The following is a 16,284-nucleotide window of genomic DNA, read 5'->3' as shown; positions in this document are numbered from 1 at the left end:
GGAGCACTTACTCTGCCCTCTCGCGTAAAAAATACCTAAAATCATATTCCACATACATGAACGCCATGATGCAACTACACACTGCTGGTACAGATGATATTTGCAAATACTCTTAACTTTGTGGAGCTCTGTGGTGGCACAGCAGGAACAGAAGGTTACGCCCTGCTAACTTGTGATTAGGAAAGCTTGGAAGCTTTTGAAATATGAAATGACTCATTAAGTTGTGAGAGTGTTGTCATGTGTTTGCCCTCCTTCCATCTCACAAAGCCAACTCAGATATTTTGTTGTTTTTTCTTTACCAAAGCGAATTTCATTTCATCTTTTGGAAGCGAGTCATCGCCATGGTCACAGACAGCGTCGGCTCTGTGATGATTCAGTTTGGATGTTTTTCTTTCCTTAAGGCCCTGTGGTTTTGTAACTCATCATTTTAATAAACGAGCTGGTTGCTTTGGTAACAGACCTCTCAAACTCTGTCCTCAGCAGACGCTCTCTCTCCAGGATGGCCACATGCAGACGGCCCCACTCCTTCTCCACGTCGAAGGGGTGATAACCAGGAGGCACTTTGACGTGACCCGCCTGGACCGCACCCTGCAGGACAGGAGACAGATATGCTGGATTTAACTCAATGTTTATAATGACATCTGTGCAAAGACGGAGTTTAGTTTGCGATCAGAGCGTCGTGTGCTGTGTAACGTCACTCTCACACACCTCAAAAGACTTGAAGATGTATTTGGAGCGGTTCTTATCCGCTTCCTTGGCGGGGAGCTCAGTCTCCTTGAACTTCAGAAACTGACGCCAAAGAACCTGCAGATCAGAGTGGAGATCAGGTCGTACGTTTATTGTACGATCGACACACAGGATCCTCATCCTCTAACGTCAGAAGGTGTAAGATCCAGATCCTCTCACCTCGATCTCCTCGTAGCTGTTGGGGAACTTCTTCTCTTCGAAGACGAGGATGTGGTGTCTGATCCACTGCAGCAGCATGGTGACCAGCTCATAATACTCCTGCCAACGCAGCTCCAGCTCCTGCAGGCAACAGAGGAGACGGTTCAATACAGCCATCGAAATGAGAAGATGGACTGATGAAGAGGAGGAGGAGGAGGAGGAGGGAGACTCACATTGGCTTTGATGCCGTCCTGAACGTCGGGTACCCTCGGCATGACATCATACAACGAAGAGACGTATGTGATGATGGATTTCTCATCCGGATGGGGCACGTCCACATCTACAGAGAGAGAGAGAACACACTCCAGTATAAGCCACAAGTAAAGAGGGATATCATGACTTTGTTACTGTGTTAAACTAAAACCGTCAGAAATATGACAACACACAGAAAACCATGTTTCTGCTACACAAAATGAGTTCTCGTGGTATTCTGTGCCTTATTCTACTTCTTTGTGGGGGGGGGGGGGGGGGGGGGGGGGGGGGGGGGGGGGGTGGTGGATCCTAATTGCTTTATTTATTTTCCCATCAAGAGATGAGAAAAAAAGGAATCTCTCTCTGGAGCACTTTGAAAGCTGGAATTTGACCTTTAATGTCTTATTCTTCCATTGTGGCCTTGATGCTTTGAGTGCTTCCATCTCTGTTTGTAGGGAAAAGAAATGTGCCCGCTCAGCTATTCCCCTCCGGCATGTGAGTGATGTGCCAGTGTGTGTGTGTGTGTGATGTGTGTGTTCTCTCACCCTCGGGGTCCAGCAGTCTGGTGACTCCCAGTTCTCTCTCTGCCACGCTGAAGGCCTGCTCCAGATTCTCCTGGTTGGTCTGCCGGTACACTTTGCTCATGTCGATCACCGAGGGCCTGAGGGCAGCGGGGGAGAGGAGAGGAGATAAGTGGTTACGCTGTGTGATCCATGCCTGTGACCTTTACCTGACGCACAGCAGCGCTACAGGCTGTTGGATGTTGGCTCCTTTGGCTTTGCGTGGCAGCAGAAAGAGCGGGCGAGTCTCAAGGGAAGCTTTCATTTCCCTTTAATTTCATACACAAAAAGAGACTCTGCGCTCACTGCCAGAAAGGTAATTGCAGTCAAAAGAACATGAAGGTACAAGCAGAGCATCACATAACTCAAAGACACTTAAACGCATCTCATTCAGAAACATCAGCTCAACACAGGAGAGAAACCTGGGATGCTCGTACTCTTGCATCGCTCTCTGGATGTGGAATTCTCCGTTTGGTTGCGGTGGTTCCATATCCACCATGAAGAACTGCTTGCTGGCCAGTCTGTCCCTGGTCAGGTGAGGCAGGAGGGGCTCAGATCCAGACTCCTGCTCCTCGCTGTGGAAGCTGGCCCCCGGGCTGTGAGAGCCTCGGCCCGAGTCGAAGGAGCCCTCGGTGGGGATGTCCTCGCACATCATGACCACCCGGTCCTCCGCGTCGCTGACGGAGCCCGCCGCGCTGCTGGAGGCACTGTGGAGCCGCCGCCGAGATGATTGGAATCTCCTCTTCAGTTTCAACATTGTGGTGGCCATCAAGTTCAAGTCCGGGTCCAAGATTTACGTTTTGTATTAACAAAAGCGGTTGATTGAGTCTTCCTCCCTGTGGTCTGTTAGTAATTCCTGCTGCTTGCATCCAAATCTTCCTCTTGTCCTCTTACTCAGGCTTCTCTTTCGGTCATCTGTGAGACTCCAACCTGCAGCGTTCTTCTCCTTCTTCTTCTGCGCCTCTGCAGCCTCTCATCCTGCTCGTCCTCCCTCTAGAAGGAATCTACAGCAGGATGATTTGCGTACCTGAGTTTTGCTGCGACCTGCCGAGCCATCAGTGCTCACAGCTGCAGGGCATCTTTACCCCTGATGAGCGCCGTACACACACACACCATCAAAGAAAACACTCACATCCTCACACAACCAGCCCGCCTAATGCATGTTGCTCTTGTGTATTGTGGTGTGAGATCCCGCAGGGCTTGTTTGTCTGAGCAAACACAACTTCAAAACCACGACAGCTACTTACACAACACGTGCAAGATAGGTTTACAAAGAATGACATCAGAAAGAATGAAAACTAAATCTACCTGCTGGTATTCATCCTGCTTGATTTATACTGAATGATCTGATTGACCCAACAAGTACAGTATCAAAGACGTGAAATGTCTTATATTATATTAAGAATTTAGTCTGTTTGTCTCAGAACTTAATCACGAAAAACCAAAAACCTGAAGTATGCAGCAGGTCAGAGAGGGGACCCTGTTAAGAGACTGTAAACTTCACTTCATGTTCATGTCCTAAGGTGTTACAGGAGCCCAAGTCCAGGCAAGCTTCCACCTGGAAAATGTCTCTGCTTTCATGTCCCTACAAAAGTTTTCAATCAATTTTACACGAAACATCAGCAGCACCTTCCTGCTGTTTATAACTTCAGTTCTTCCTGTAACTAAACTCAGAGAATTGATATTTACACAAAAACAAATACACAGACTTATACTTCTGAGTGTTTTTCCTGTGGACCCTTGCTGCGCTCTCACCTGTGCTTGTGTATGACGGCGTTGAAGAGCTTCCCGTCCCTCCAGCTGCCGGTGAAGTTGTCGCAGCGTAGACCCTGGTAGCCCTCCACCATCCTCTGGGACCACAGCAGCAGCTTCTCCTTGGCCGTCATGTCGTCCGACTGGCCGTTCACCTGAATGTCGGAGATCTGGAACCAGCCGGAGAATCACAGGGGACAGGAAATGAGCCGTGGTACATAGTGAGTGAACTTCAGTTTATTTTCAGGTACATTTTGTTCCATTTTGTGCTTCTGTACACATCTGCTTTCCTGACTTTCCTCTGATATTCTAATTTAGGATGAACCACTGGTTGAAGGACAGTAAAGCTCTTTCCAGTAGAGCTGCTGGTTTGTTCCACACTCCAGATGAGTCACATTTTAAAACCTCAAGTAACAACCATCGCTTTATATTCAGGCTGTATGTGAAATCCATCACACACACTGAAACTGAAATCAAACGAGTGGCGACTGCGAGCTGATGATTTTAAGGTGGTAAGCTCTTCCAAACTAAATCTCTCCCTAAATGTTCTTGGCGGCTGCTAAACGAACGTCGGACCTCCGCGGCCAAATTCCCGCTTCTAAAGGAGACAGTGAGTCACTCAGCAACATGTTTCTCTTTAGAGCAATCAAACTACTTCACCACACAGTTTGAGGTGGATGCTCACGCCGTGTTGACACTCGATTAGCCGTGAGTTGCGGCGGTGTGATCTGATTGCCGAGCGCTTAAGTGGGACTCTCACACACTAGTTGGTGTCGGCGTTGCTCTGTGTCAGATCTAGAAACAGCACTTGTGAAACGTCCTTGGTGTCGGTTTGGTTGTGTTGCAGAGGGGCGGAGCTGTTTACACACTATGACTGTGGCCGTGTGTGTAAGTAGAAGAGAATGAGGCCTGGAATAATGATGGGCAACAGCTGATGTCAAGGCAAAGATACCAAATGTCTGTGTATTGCTCACACACAGATTAGAGTTTCAGTTACCAAGGAAAACATGTGTGAATGTGAAGAAACTCTTTTTTTGGGGAGTTTCTGGTTGCACTGATGAGTCAAAGCAGAACTCATAATTTCACTCTCAGGCGTTTCTTTTTTTGGCAGGAAAGGGTGGAGCGGGGAAAAAGAGGACAGATTCTTCCTTCTGCTATTTTCCCCCGCAGAGAGGAAACCCCGGCGCTGCAGCGAGGACGTGGGCACAGTGAGTCAGAGGCGGCATGGAAACAGGACCTCTACCCTCACGTCTTGGCTCGGGGTTCTTCTATTCAACCAGATCATGCCAACGTCTATAAACCCAGCAGCAGGGGACTGTAAGGGAAATTCATTGTTTGTTGTATTTATGATTAAAGACGTGCCAAAACAAACAGATTGTGATTTTGACTTTATTTCTACTGAGCTTCTGCACGTTTTGAAGTCCGGGACGCTTTCACGCCCACGCCTGCTCCTCCTCCTGCTTTCTCGTGGGAAACGCTGAGTCACACGGGATGAAGGAACGATCCCACATCCACATCCCAACAGACCCATCACATCCATTAGAACATCAAACTATTTTTTCCTACCAACATCTACCAAACCATCTGCTCAAACCCGATCTCCACCCATGCCTCCCCCGCACATCCGCCCGCTGGTGCCGGGACAAATCATTCAGCCACATATGCACCAGCTTAGACGGACAACTGCCTTTGCAAAATGTGAAGTCTAGTCCAGGCACAGAAGGCTGAAAGAGAAAAGGAAAGAGAAGCCAATATTCTGAAACTCATGGATCTTAACTCATCCGCTGCCAAACCGCAGACAATCCAGAAGTTGCTGATCCGTGAACTTCACAAATGAAATAATGAAACCAGCCTCTGGATGGGATGTTTGGGTTTGGAGGAAGTCGTGGCAGTTTGTGTATAAAGAGCTTAGAGTGCTGCCAAAGGCCCAATGAAGCCCGTTTGGTCCTGATTGGCTGCTGGATCTGCACCGTGACCGCTGTGTCAACATCAGACTAAACCCAGATGATGAGTGGATCCAAATATGGAACGCTCACACACACACACACTGGGATTTTCCTTACCGTCCCACGGAAGCAGAGTAATCACAGTAATCACAGTCTAATGAAAGTAAACTATATGAAACGCCTGTTAATCATACGAGAGAAGGATTTCGATCTCACGCAGCGCCAACAGAGACCACAAGTACAGGAAATGTCCTTCAGATGCTTCAAGACCCTGAAAGTGTTCAGCCTTACCTGGAAGTGAAGGATGATGGTCCATATCAGGCCCAGGGTCAGCTTGGGGTTTCCATCTGCAATGTCATCGTTCCTGATGTTGACCAGTTTGACCTGTGGGAGGCGCAGAGAGCAGAACATGAGGTCGTGTAAATCTAACCAACCACCTGAGACTGACGGACGTTTTGGTCAAACCTCATGTTGGACCCACCTGTCTGTGTTTGAGGAAGTCCAGGGCGATCTGTACATTCTGCAGCTTGTGGAAGCGCATCCGCCCCTTCTCCCGCGGCTGCAAAGGGACCAGAAGACACCGTGTGTCAGGAGGAGAGAGAGGACACGGCCGGGTGCCAATGGTCACACACACACACACACACACACACACACACACACACACACACACACACACAGCAAGAACCCATGACTGAGGAGAGTCCAGCAACGGAGGATCTATCATCTATTCTACAGTAGATCCCAGTCCTTCACCTACAGCGGCCTGGATCACATGAGGCTCCAGCCAACATGTCTGAGTGTCAAACTGTTTCTCTGGGACTTGACACTGCAAACATCCTTTTACACATTATAAAACACATGTAGTCTGTGAGCTGATGACTGATGGTGTGAATGTTTGAGCCACAACATGCGGCGGTGTGACGCATCCCAAGCTCTCAGCCAATCACAAGCTGCTGCAGTATTAATCAGCATGTTAGCTCGCAGCCTCGGAACCCAAAGTTACTCCTCTTTGTCCTCCAGCTGGAAAATGAAAGGCGTTTCTAAGCTACAAGCATTACCTTCACATTATTGATTATTGATTCACTTTGCCCGCAGACATTTGACTTCCTCTCATTTGAGTTTGGTGTTGAGTTGCAGAGACGTGACGTGAGGTAAGCGATCTCTGTGATCTCTGTGATCTGTGTGAGCGTCTCTCAGCCTTTCTGTTCCGTGTTCTCGTGTTGAACTCCAAAACCCCAAAAATTGGAGAATGCGCCGAAGACAAGCATTGCATTCATGAGCAATGATGGAAAATGAAAGCAAACATGGACGCTTTCAAAATCATAATGTGAATGTTGATGATCTTTCCTGCATTTAAATGGCCTGAAACATGGAAAACTCTCTCTCTCCTCATGTCCACTCTTCTTCAGAAACCTTTGGATACTGGAGGACATTTTTAACGCCAATATTGACAATTTACCTTTACTGAAGTTGAATTTTGAATGCCAGAAATCAAATGTTGAAGAAACCTACAGACTCAAATCTCCCTTTTCAACCTGAACCTCTTTTTCCGTATTTCAACTTCCTCTCCGAGAAAATGAGTGAAAACATGATGTTGACACAGAAAAGGGACAACAGGAGTGTGACTGTCATCATGCACGACCCCGCAGCCACCTGGGGTAGTGACACATGCCACGCCCGAGGAGGCGGCCGGCCACAGTCCAGGCGCCACTCACCAACCGCACGTTCCTCACAACGTCACGTTCCCTTGGCTACCACAGCAAGAGCATTGCAAGAGAAGAGGGCAGAGGCAAAAGGGGGGAAAGGTCAGGGCAAAGGTCAGCAAACAGGAATTAGAGAAGGAGAAACCAGGGGTCAAACAAGTCAGTGTGCAAAAAGGTTACGATGGATGCAGAGAATGGAAATTAGTGTTTAAATGCTATGAGGTATAATAGATCACCCAGTTTAGGGATAAATGGAGTAAAATAGTGTAAACAGTGACATCAGCGTGTAAGGAAACCACCACAGAAGTGTGAAGAATAAGATTGGACACATGCAAGAGTAAAGACAGGAAGTCCAGCAGTGACTGACAGCAGATACAGAGACTGGACAGGAGAAGGGACCAGGAGAGCAACTAAGGTCAGTAAGACAGGAGAGCTGGGAGAATTAAAGAGGCCGGGACAGGACGGGAGGTTACAGCGGAAGCAGTGAGTCCTACCAGCCCCAAGGTCAGAGGTCAGTGAAACCTACCAGCGTCTCTCCAGAGAGCACCTCCAGCAGGGAGATGAGGTTGTGTCCATCTCTCAGGTCCTCGTACAGGTCGGTGATGTGTCTCTGGGCCTGCGGGGCAGAAGAGAGGAGAGGAGGGAGATTGAGTTTATCACTCGTTCATCATCAAGCTGACGTTTGGTTCCGCCGCCATGGCAGCATCAGCTCTCTTGCATTAAAGGAGAAGAACGACCTGATGACGTTAAGGTGGATCACAGGGACACAACCACCTAAGCACACACAGGGAGAGACTGGAGAGACTGACAGGCTGCTGCAGTGGCAACTTGATCCACAATCTCATTAACACACATGCTCAATTCATTTAATTTTCCTTTAGTCCATTTTTTAAATACACTGTCTCAACAAAGAGTGAAACACAGATCCTCAATTAGGCTTCGCTCTTCATTCTTAATTCATAATATATTCATCATTCATTAGTTTGTTTATTTCTTCTATGTTTATTTTTGATTCATTCATACTTGTTTATATTGAATACTTATTAATATTTATAATAGTTTATTTTAATGAATATGTATTTAGAAGTATTTATTCTATGATGAAGTTTACCTCATTTTCTTCTATTATCTTATTTATTTTTGCTGTATTGTTAAATAACCAGGATTTTTTTTAGGAAATTAGGTCTTATTTTATTAATTTTTCATACTTTGATAACTCACTTAATAAGTCTGATCCAGTGTGTGTCAGGCTCTGCTTTGGCGTTCAGACGTTTGAGTTTGTAAATATTTTGTAATTCTACCCGAAGCCTAGTTGCACTGCAGGAAAGCCTCTCACAGAGTGTGTGTACAGGGTTAAAATGAAGGGGGACCACAGGTTTTGCAGGTAAGGAGCTTGGTTGACATGTTAGCACAGACATGCGGGGGGGCGCGCACACACACACACACACACACACACACACACACACACACACACACACAAAGCACCTACCTCCACTTTCCAGTGCTGACGGGAAAGGATGGAGGACAAGGTGACGGATGGAAAGAAGAAAGAGCATGATGAGTAAAGACACAAAGGGGGAGAGAAACCCAAACCCCAGTATGAGCTCGTTCACTTCCCCCGGGAGACGGGAGACAAGGAACGTTTAGTTTGTGGGAGAAGAATGAAAGAAGTTGCAGCTGTTTGTTTTTGTGTCTTTCCTGTAACATGTAACAGCAGGTGGCACTTGTGAGGCACTTGTGTGTCACAGTGCAGCTGCGGGCCGATCACAGACCTGCGCCAGAGTTTTGGACCCAAATCAGACGGATTTCCTGACAATGAACGCAGGAATGAGGACAAATGACGAATGATGAATCATCCAAAGCAGAGCCCCGACTTTACATTCCACACCCTTTACATCCCAAATGAAAATGGCTTGGTTAACCCGACTATGATGTTTTAATGTGGAATATTGATCTCCTTTTCTTTCCTTTTTGGCGCTGAAATGCAGAAATAGTGCGTTGATTGATTTGTAAAGAGAACAAATCCATTTTTAAGTACTTGTGATCAGCACTTGTAAGGTCAAGCCCTTTTCTGTGCAGCATTAAGGGTTTAAACATGTTTCACACGGTGGCCCTGACAGTCAGAGCAGCGTTCGTCTCCCCTGCAGAGCCGAGCTGAGCTGCCTGCCTGCCTGTCTGTCTGTCTGTCTGTCTGTCAGCTGCTGCCCAGATGTGAAACCTTCAGCGAGCTCCGGCCCCCCGCTCCAGCTAAAGCCAGAGCAGGTGTGTGTGACTCACTCTCAGCTAACACAAATAGCATGTGTGCATTTTACTGTGGGTCCAAGTGGCAGCCAAGCATCTCCACAGCAAACCTTTTTTAGTTGTGTTTTAAGTCTAAGTGCTGCAGCTCGGGTTCAGTCAAGGACATCTGGAGTCCTTCACTTTAACCACCACTGCTGTTTTTGTATATTCTATCATCTTATCTGGTGTTGTGCTGGTACATGGGTGTGCTTTTACCTTCATCAAGTGCTTGTTGACCCATTTGGTGAAGGTCTTCTTCTGTACACGGTCCCGTTCATCTGTGGACACAAAAAGTAGGAGACAAAGTGTTCAATCAAAGGCCGACTGGCTGACTTGACGTTTGCTCCCCTCTGCTTCTGTCAACGTTACGCTGTCGGAGTCACTAACTGTTCTTGGTGGGGTGTTCAAGGACATGATCAAGGACAAGATCTTTGACTTGGCTCCCAAAATGAACTGCATTCATGATGTCGCAGAGTCAACAGAAGAACATGAGCTAGAACCAACCCAACCCAACTAAGCAAAATGTTTGTAGCTACTTTTAAAAATCCAAGATGTTACTAAGTCCTTGAATGCACCATTAAGACACTTCATAAGTTTAAATGTTGATTATGACACATTATTTTTCTCAAAATGCCAAAAACAACATGTACCAACTTCCATTAAGGCCCGGCAGCCAAACCTCCCTCACACACAGTATTGGATATGATATTCCCACAGTCCCAGACAGTCTGACACGTACTTGCAAGGGAACAACTCTCCTCAAAACCACAAAACCTAAAAACTACTCTTTGAAGTTGTAATATCAAACAGATCAATCAGGTGTGTATGACTCAGCGGGGAGCCGTTATCCTTTTGAGCTGCGGTTTCGTGTACGATCATCCTTAAAAAAGCAAAAGGTGCCACTATTTGGCAGGAGAAATTCAACAACTGCCAACAGAGGACCAGAACCTCTGCAGGAACATGTCTCACCCTGTAGTCCTGTCTCTGTTTTGGTTTTGATTTCACATTCTGATTACTCTAACCAAGGATCGCACATACCTGCAGCTAAGTGTTGCGCAATGTTTTCCCTCAAAAACAACAACAATCCTTTCACCTTTCAGCCGGTGGCCAGAGAGTGATGTAACACAGTGAGCCGTGATCTTCATTTTGAAACCCGAGGGGGGGATTAAAGGCACAATTACAGATTCTCTTGCCAGTTACACAATGGTTTGAATGTGTGTGTTATCTGAACAGGCTGTAACATCCGAGCAGACATCATGGAGCAGAAGAAGAGATCAGATGAGGAAGATAGAGAGAGAGACAAGAAAGAAGGAGAAGGAGAAGAAGATGATGGCAGATTGTGGAAACGCCCGTATCAGGGTGGTATCGTGCGTGTGACTCACTGTGGGACTTGTGACTTGTGAGCTTAAGGGAGAAGAGGAAATAAAACATAGAGGCGAAGGATTCAACTCTGTAATTAAGAGAAAGGCTCTGGATCTGAATAAGAGTGTGTTAACTGTATGAAAATCAACAAAGAGGAACTGGATCTGCTTCACGCTGCTGTTCGTCTGCATCATGGGCATCAGTGGAGGCGATAAACACCAGACACACACACGCAGAGCTGCACCTCTCACTCACAACAAAGCAAAGTAAACTACGCTGATCCCTCTTACAACTAATGTGCTCGTCTGCTTCTACTTTGGTAGCCTGCAGCAGCCGACGGAGACAAAGACACTCTGGAGGTGAGATGGGACGGATCAGGTCTCATTCAAGCGCTGCACGTTACCGACAAATCATCCTGTCACCCTGCAACTGATCAGGCTTCATATCAGTTACAAGCAACACTAGATACACACACAAGTTTGTTTCAGGACTTAGGAAGTAAACCATGTTAAGTTATTACGTTTGGTTGCATTCCATTCGTACATTGGAACTCCTTTGACTGGTTTATAAAAAAAAGTGCAGCTTCATTGGAAGTGTGAATTGGATTTGAAATGATTCCATTACTTTCTCCTCTATCTGCATTTCTACCTCTGCCTTCTGCCTTCTGCCTTGATAGCAAAGTGCCGTCTCCAAAGGTGGGGCAGTGCAGCTGACCAATAGAAGAGGGAAAAGCCCAGGGGCGTGTCCCCTCCAACAAAAGAGGAGGCAGGTCACAGCTGGTTACTAGTGTGAAAGATTCAACAGCCAGAAATCTCAACTATTTCAACCCAAAACTCAACTTTTAACTGCCTGAATATGAAACAAAGCTTGAGCCGCAGCTCTACCTTTCCTGTGGTCCGTGGCCCTGAGGCGTCCCTGGTAGTAGGACTCCTCTATGAAGACCCCGTCGCTGCCCGCACTGTCAGTGGAGTTAGTCCTGAACCTCGGCTGCGTCGCCATCCCAACGCTATCGTGACGGCTTTAACTCAGGGATCGAATCAAAAAAGAGAAGAAGAATCCTCTGCAGGTTGTTGAGAGCGACGCTGGAGGCTGCAGGAGACTTCCACCACTTCTTATTGCCTGAAATGCAGCCTGACTGTCAGGGAGCCTGCAGTTAAGTGGGAGTGTTCCTGCCACTGATTTGGTTCCTACACAAACATCTTACTCCCTTTTTTCTTCCCTTCCTCCATTTGTTGTCTCTGACACTTTATGCAACTCTTTCCTTTTTTTACCGGCTCTTGCAAAATGCCTGCCTGCAGGCGACGATGTCAACAGCTGTCACTCACCGCACAGTGGTCTAAGAGGAGGGAGGGAGGGGAAGATGCTCCTCCCGGCCCGGCCCTGCCGTGTTCCCCACACACACACACCCTCGACACCGCCCACCGTACCACACCTCACACAGCAGACCACAAGGCACACACACACACAGACACACAACTCTGCAGGATTCTACCCAAACACACACGAAGGCACCAGAAGTACAAACATATGAATTAGATTTCTGTTTCCTATCTTCCTTTCTTTTGAAAACTTTCCATCTCTTTCCAATCAGAGTTGAGCGTCAAACAGCAACGGTTTTAGCACAAATAACTCCTAGATTCACACGGTTGTGTTCCTCAAAGTGCAGCAGAGGTGTTCAACGTTCACTTTCTACATTGGTTTGGCAACATTACAGCAGCTACTTCTCTGATCCCAGAGATCCCCGTGCCCTTCAAAGCATCACAGCCATAACTGAACTAAAGTTCCTTGTTTCAAACACTCATCCTGAGTATGTATGAAGCATTAAAGCGTCTCAAACCACCTGTACGGTCCGTTCAGTTTCTCTTTACAGCAGAGTGAGAAGAAGAGGCTTTATGGAGCCTGAAGGGAGAATGTTTCCATACCTAGCGGTTTTCAGAGAAAGGTCAGAGGTCAGATTTCCTTCATAACAGCAAACCTGTCGCTGCAAGGACTCAGGGAATTTACTCAGTGCCTGTTAGTAAATAAAACTGTGCAGATCACTTATCCGGGAATACGGGCTTCGCTTTTTATAGAACAGAAACCGAACAGAAACAGAATCAGTGCACTGGAGCCTGCTAAGCCTGACTGAGCTCCATGTGGCCAAGACAGCAGTCACAGGCTGGACATGCACGCACACACACACACAGACACACTCCACCACAGAGACTGAATGAGAGGCCTGTTCTTCTGCACGAAGGAGATCAAGCCAGGCGGTGGAAAGAAGTCCTCAGCCATTTCTCGACATGGTACAATCACAAGCACAAACCGCCAGCTTGAGCGAGTTTCCTCCAGCAGGACACAATTACAGGGGAAGCTGGCACGGAGGGGTTTGTTTCCAAGTACGAGCAGACGTTTATCTTGGTTTGGCTCCTATTCTTTCAGCAGGAGGAAGAATAGAAGCATTTAAAGATCTCTAATGAGAACGCTGTGTGAGGCCCATCTTGTTCCACAGATGGATTCCTAAGCTGGTTTAACGCTTCTGTTCAATAAGGAGAGACAGATCAGACAGACTTGGAGAACCACATGAAGCAGCAAATTAGACCAAACACAAGGCAGCTATTGTGGACGTCTGCGGCCTGTCTGAAGAGTGTGTGTGTTTGTGTGTGTGTGCGTCCGTGCACGAGAGCAACAAAAACACGACGCCGCTCTCTTCAAAGAGCCGAGCTGAGGGTGAAGCTTCTTCCCTCTGGGGAAGCTCTAACCTAGCACCTTCAAACTCACACACAGGCGACCCCTGCCACCCGAATACCTGCGACACCTTTGACCTTTAGCTCCCGCTTTCAAACCATACGGACATAAGAGAGATTCCTGGGATGCCTGCTGAAGGTGGGAAGCTTGTCAGGACACGGGGAATGGAAGCCGCTGATACGACACCTCTAGGCTGTGTGTGTGTGTGTGTGTGTGTGTGTTCAAAACGAAACCTTAGACTTTAAAATATGCCCCGCAGTCACTATGAATAGAGAAAGGAGCAGACAAATGTTTTGCACCTCTTTCATGAAAAAAAGGGAAAATTATGAACAAACACAACCCGATCTGTCTTAGAGGTGCAGTGGAGGAAACGTCAGATAAACAATGAGTGCAACAGCATTTTACCGTTTCTAATTCTGAAATTCTTTTTGTGTAATCAGACATTCTAGTAACTCCAGCTCTGATTTATAACCTAACATGAGCCTGCAACAGCTTTGTGATGCCATTAAACTGTAATCTAGCTGTAAAAATGCAGTGTTGCACGTTTTTGTGCACAGCTGCAGTGCAGATCTCAGTCCTGCATCGATCTCATTTTCTCTCTCTCTATCTCTCCGTCTCTCTCTCTGTGTGTTACTGAAAACACAAGGAGATTGCAACGCCGAGCCAGAGCCGAGTTTTTACGATGACAGTTTTGGCATGAAAAGCGTGCAGGCCTACGCATTCCTGCCCAGGGCGCGCCCGCCCCTCCGCACAAACAGGGGGAGCCGTCTCCCTGAGATAACACTCCCAGAACCCCCGGACCCACCGACCTCGCTGCCCAGGCAAGTGACAGCATGTGATACCAGACAGGTCCTCATCAGATTTATGATAGAGGAACGACGGGAGGAATCTAGGAGGGAACTTGGCCAAGGTGTGAAATGTAAGCCCCAGGGCATTGTGGGGCAGATCCAAGCTGGCACAAGCAGCGAAGAGTGCATGAAGGTATGCACCATCACAAAAGAAGTCATACCTCTGCTTGTTATTATAACCGCTGCTAATCAAACTCAGGTTAAGCCGGGGAATTAACTTCAACAACTCGAGTGGCAATAAGAAAAAATGCTGCAGAGTTGCCCAGAAATATTTTCTCTCAATTATTACAACACAGAAGATGTCAGTATTATTTTTAGCTTCATACAAATACTTGTGTAATTAGACACACACGGTGTCTGCGATGCTGTGCGAGTGAAACTATGCGGACTGAGTGATTGATGGGTTTCAGGTGGAGCAGCAAAGCCAGATGTGAATAGTTTGTCTCCCTCTCGTGGTGAACATGAGTCACTGCAAAGCCCCCACATACACACCACCAGAGTGACTTACTCTCACGCCCTGAATAAAGCTCAACCCTCCTCCACTTTAATGTCTAACTAGGATCCAGCAGGCCTCAGGTCTAATCTGAACTGGGTCTGTCATTAAGAAAGTCCAAGTTCAGAGCAGAGGACCGCAGGGTTAACTCGGGCTAAAGAGTTGATTTGTGAGAGCGGCTGCCATGGCAACTCAGCATAAACGCACGGGGGGTTTGTTTACACTGAAGTGGTCTGGAGCAACGTGGGAGGAAAAAGGGAATCACAGAGGCGTGGGAGGGTCGAGCACTTTCACTCCAAACTAACTAGCGGAAAATGTTAACATGTTTCAAAACACCGAATCGACAATTACAGACATTTAAAGTATTTAACCATTTAAAGGTCCTCGATTACATACACACACACACACACACACACACATCAAATATTAACCCACTTATCATTATGTTGTTAATGTATTCAAACGCCTTTTTTTCGACAGTGACGTAAACATCACCAGTTGACGCAGAGGTGAACAATTATCCTCAGATCCTCAGATGCACTTTCAACTACAGGAGAGCCTTGTAATAACTTTGTCACCATGGAAACACAGTCAACTATACTATTATAGAAACCCTTATGGCTAGATATGAGTTTAGAAATCCCCTCGGTTTCCTTGGTTCAATCAATTATTAGCCCACAAAAAGAATAAATAAATAAATGCATTCTGGCTCCTCTCCATTTGGCAAGCAAACGTCACACGCTCTATAGCGGCACTGAAAAGGTTAAAAGCGCCGTCACCGTCACCCCCCCCAGCAGCCCCTCCCCTCTCTCTCCTCCCCTCTCCCCCCCCTCCTCTCCCTTCTCGCCTCCTCCGGTTACTCGGCGGCGCAGAGAGATGGACCCCAGCGTCTGCTTACCTGCGCAGCACATGCGGCTGTACAAATGCGAGCCCACCTCCCCGCCGCTCATCTCATGGATATAATTAGTCCTCCGGTACAGAAGCTCCCAGTCGGAGCCTCTCTGCCAAGCCGGCATGGAGTCCTTCACCTCGGCCATCACTGCTGCCGCTGCCGCCGCGCGTAAACGGCACAACACGCTGGACTTGAAAAGTGAAAACGCCCCCAAACCAAAGAGGCGCGCTTCTCTCCCTCATAAACTTTCCCCTCTCCCTCTCTTTCCCCTCTCTCTCTCTCTTTCTCTCGTCTGTCCGAGGCACATGGGGTGTAAACACACAGGCGTGTCAGGTTGCAGACTCGGCTCGTCTCTTTGTCACAGGCCCGGCCCACTTCTGTTTTGTGTTTTGGAGATGAATACTGACAGACGGATCCAAGCCTACTCATCTTTTACGCGCAACCGTCGCTTCAGCCGTGCGTGCGTAAAAACCCACTTTCACTCTGGAACAGCGCCTCCGGGGGAGGGACGTCCCACCACACACACACACCTACACACAGACAGCCAGACTCACTCACACACACACACTTAGTACACACCGGAG

The 16,284-nt window shown here is 47.5% G+C and overlaps 1 protein-coding gene across 10 annotated transcripts in view; it reads right to left on the bottom strand.

Moving 5' to 3' along the window:
• pleca (plectin a) overlaps positions 1-16,284 on the bottom strand; it is a 74,508-nt gene that overhangs the window by 19,556 nt on the left and 38,668 nt on the right. For 5 of the 10 annotated variants that reach the window (XM_076139264.1, XM_076139265.1, XM_076139272.1 and 2 more), the window contains 10 exons: positions 9,595-9,656; positions 7,625-7,714; positions 5,877-5,954; positions 5,687-5,779; positions 3,453-3,619; positions 1,683-1,798; positions 1,119-1,225; positions 907-1,026; positions 709-804; positions 461-588 (listed from right to left, as the gene is read on the bottom strand). In XM_076139264.1, the coding sequence (XP_075995379.1) occupies positions 461-588; positions 709-804; positions 907-1,026; positions 1,119-1,225; positions 1,683-1,798; positions 3,453-3,619; positions 5,687-5,779; positions 5,877-5,954; positions 7,625-7,714; positions 9,595-9,656 (1,057 nt within the window). Of the gene's footprint in view, positions 1-460; positions 589-708; positions 805-906; positions 1,027-1,118; positions 1,226-1,682; positions 1,799-3,452; positions 3,620-5,686; positions 5,780-5,876; positions 5,955-7,624; positions 7,715-9,594; positions 9,657-10,117; positions 10,326-11,624; positions 12,064-15,706; positions 16,147-16,284 lie in introns of those variants that run through there. The other 5 variants (XM_076139268.1, XM_076139271.1, XM_076139267.1 and 2 more) reach the window with 4 other exon arrangements.

This window comes from Genypterus blacodes, unplaced genomic scaffold (genome assembly GCF_046128005.1).
Source record: "Genypterus blacodes isolate CSIRO-AG114 ecotype Tasmania unplaced genomic scaffold, CSIRO-AGI_Gbla_v1 ptg000438l_1, whole genome shotgun sequence".
NCBI lineage: Eukaryota > Metazoa > Chordata > Actinopteri > Ophidiiformes > Ophidiidae > Genypterus > Genypterus blacodes.
Note: the sequence above shows the minus strand (reverse complement) of the source record. Positions and strands in the feature narration are given on the sequence as shown.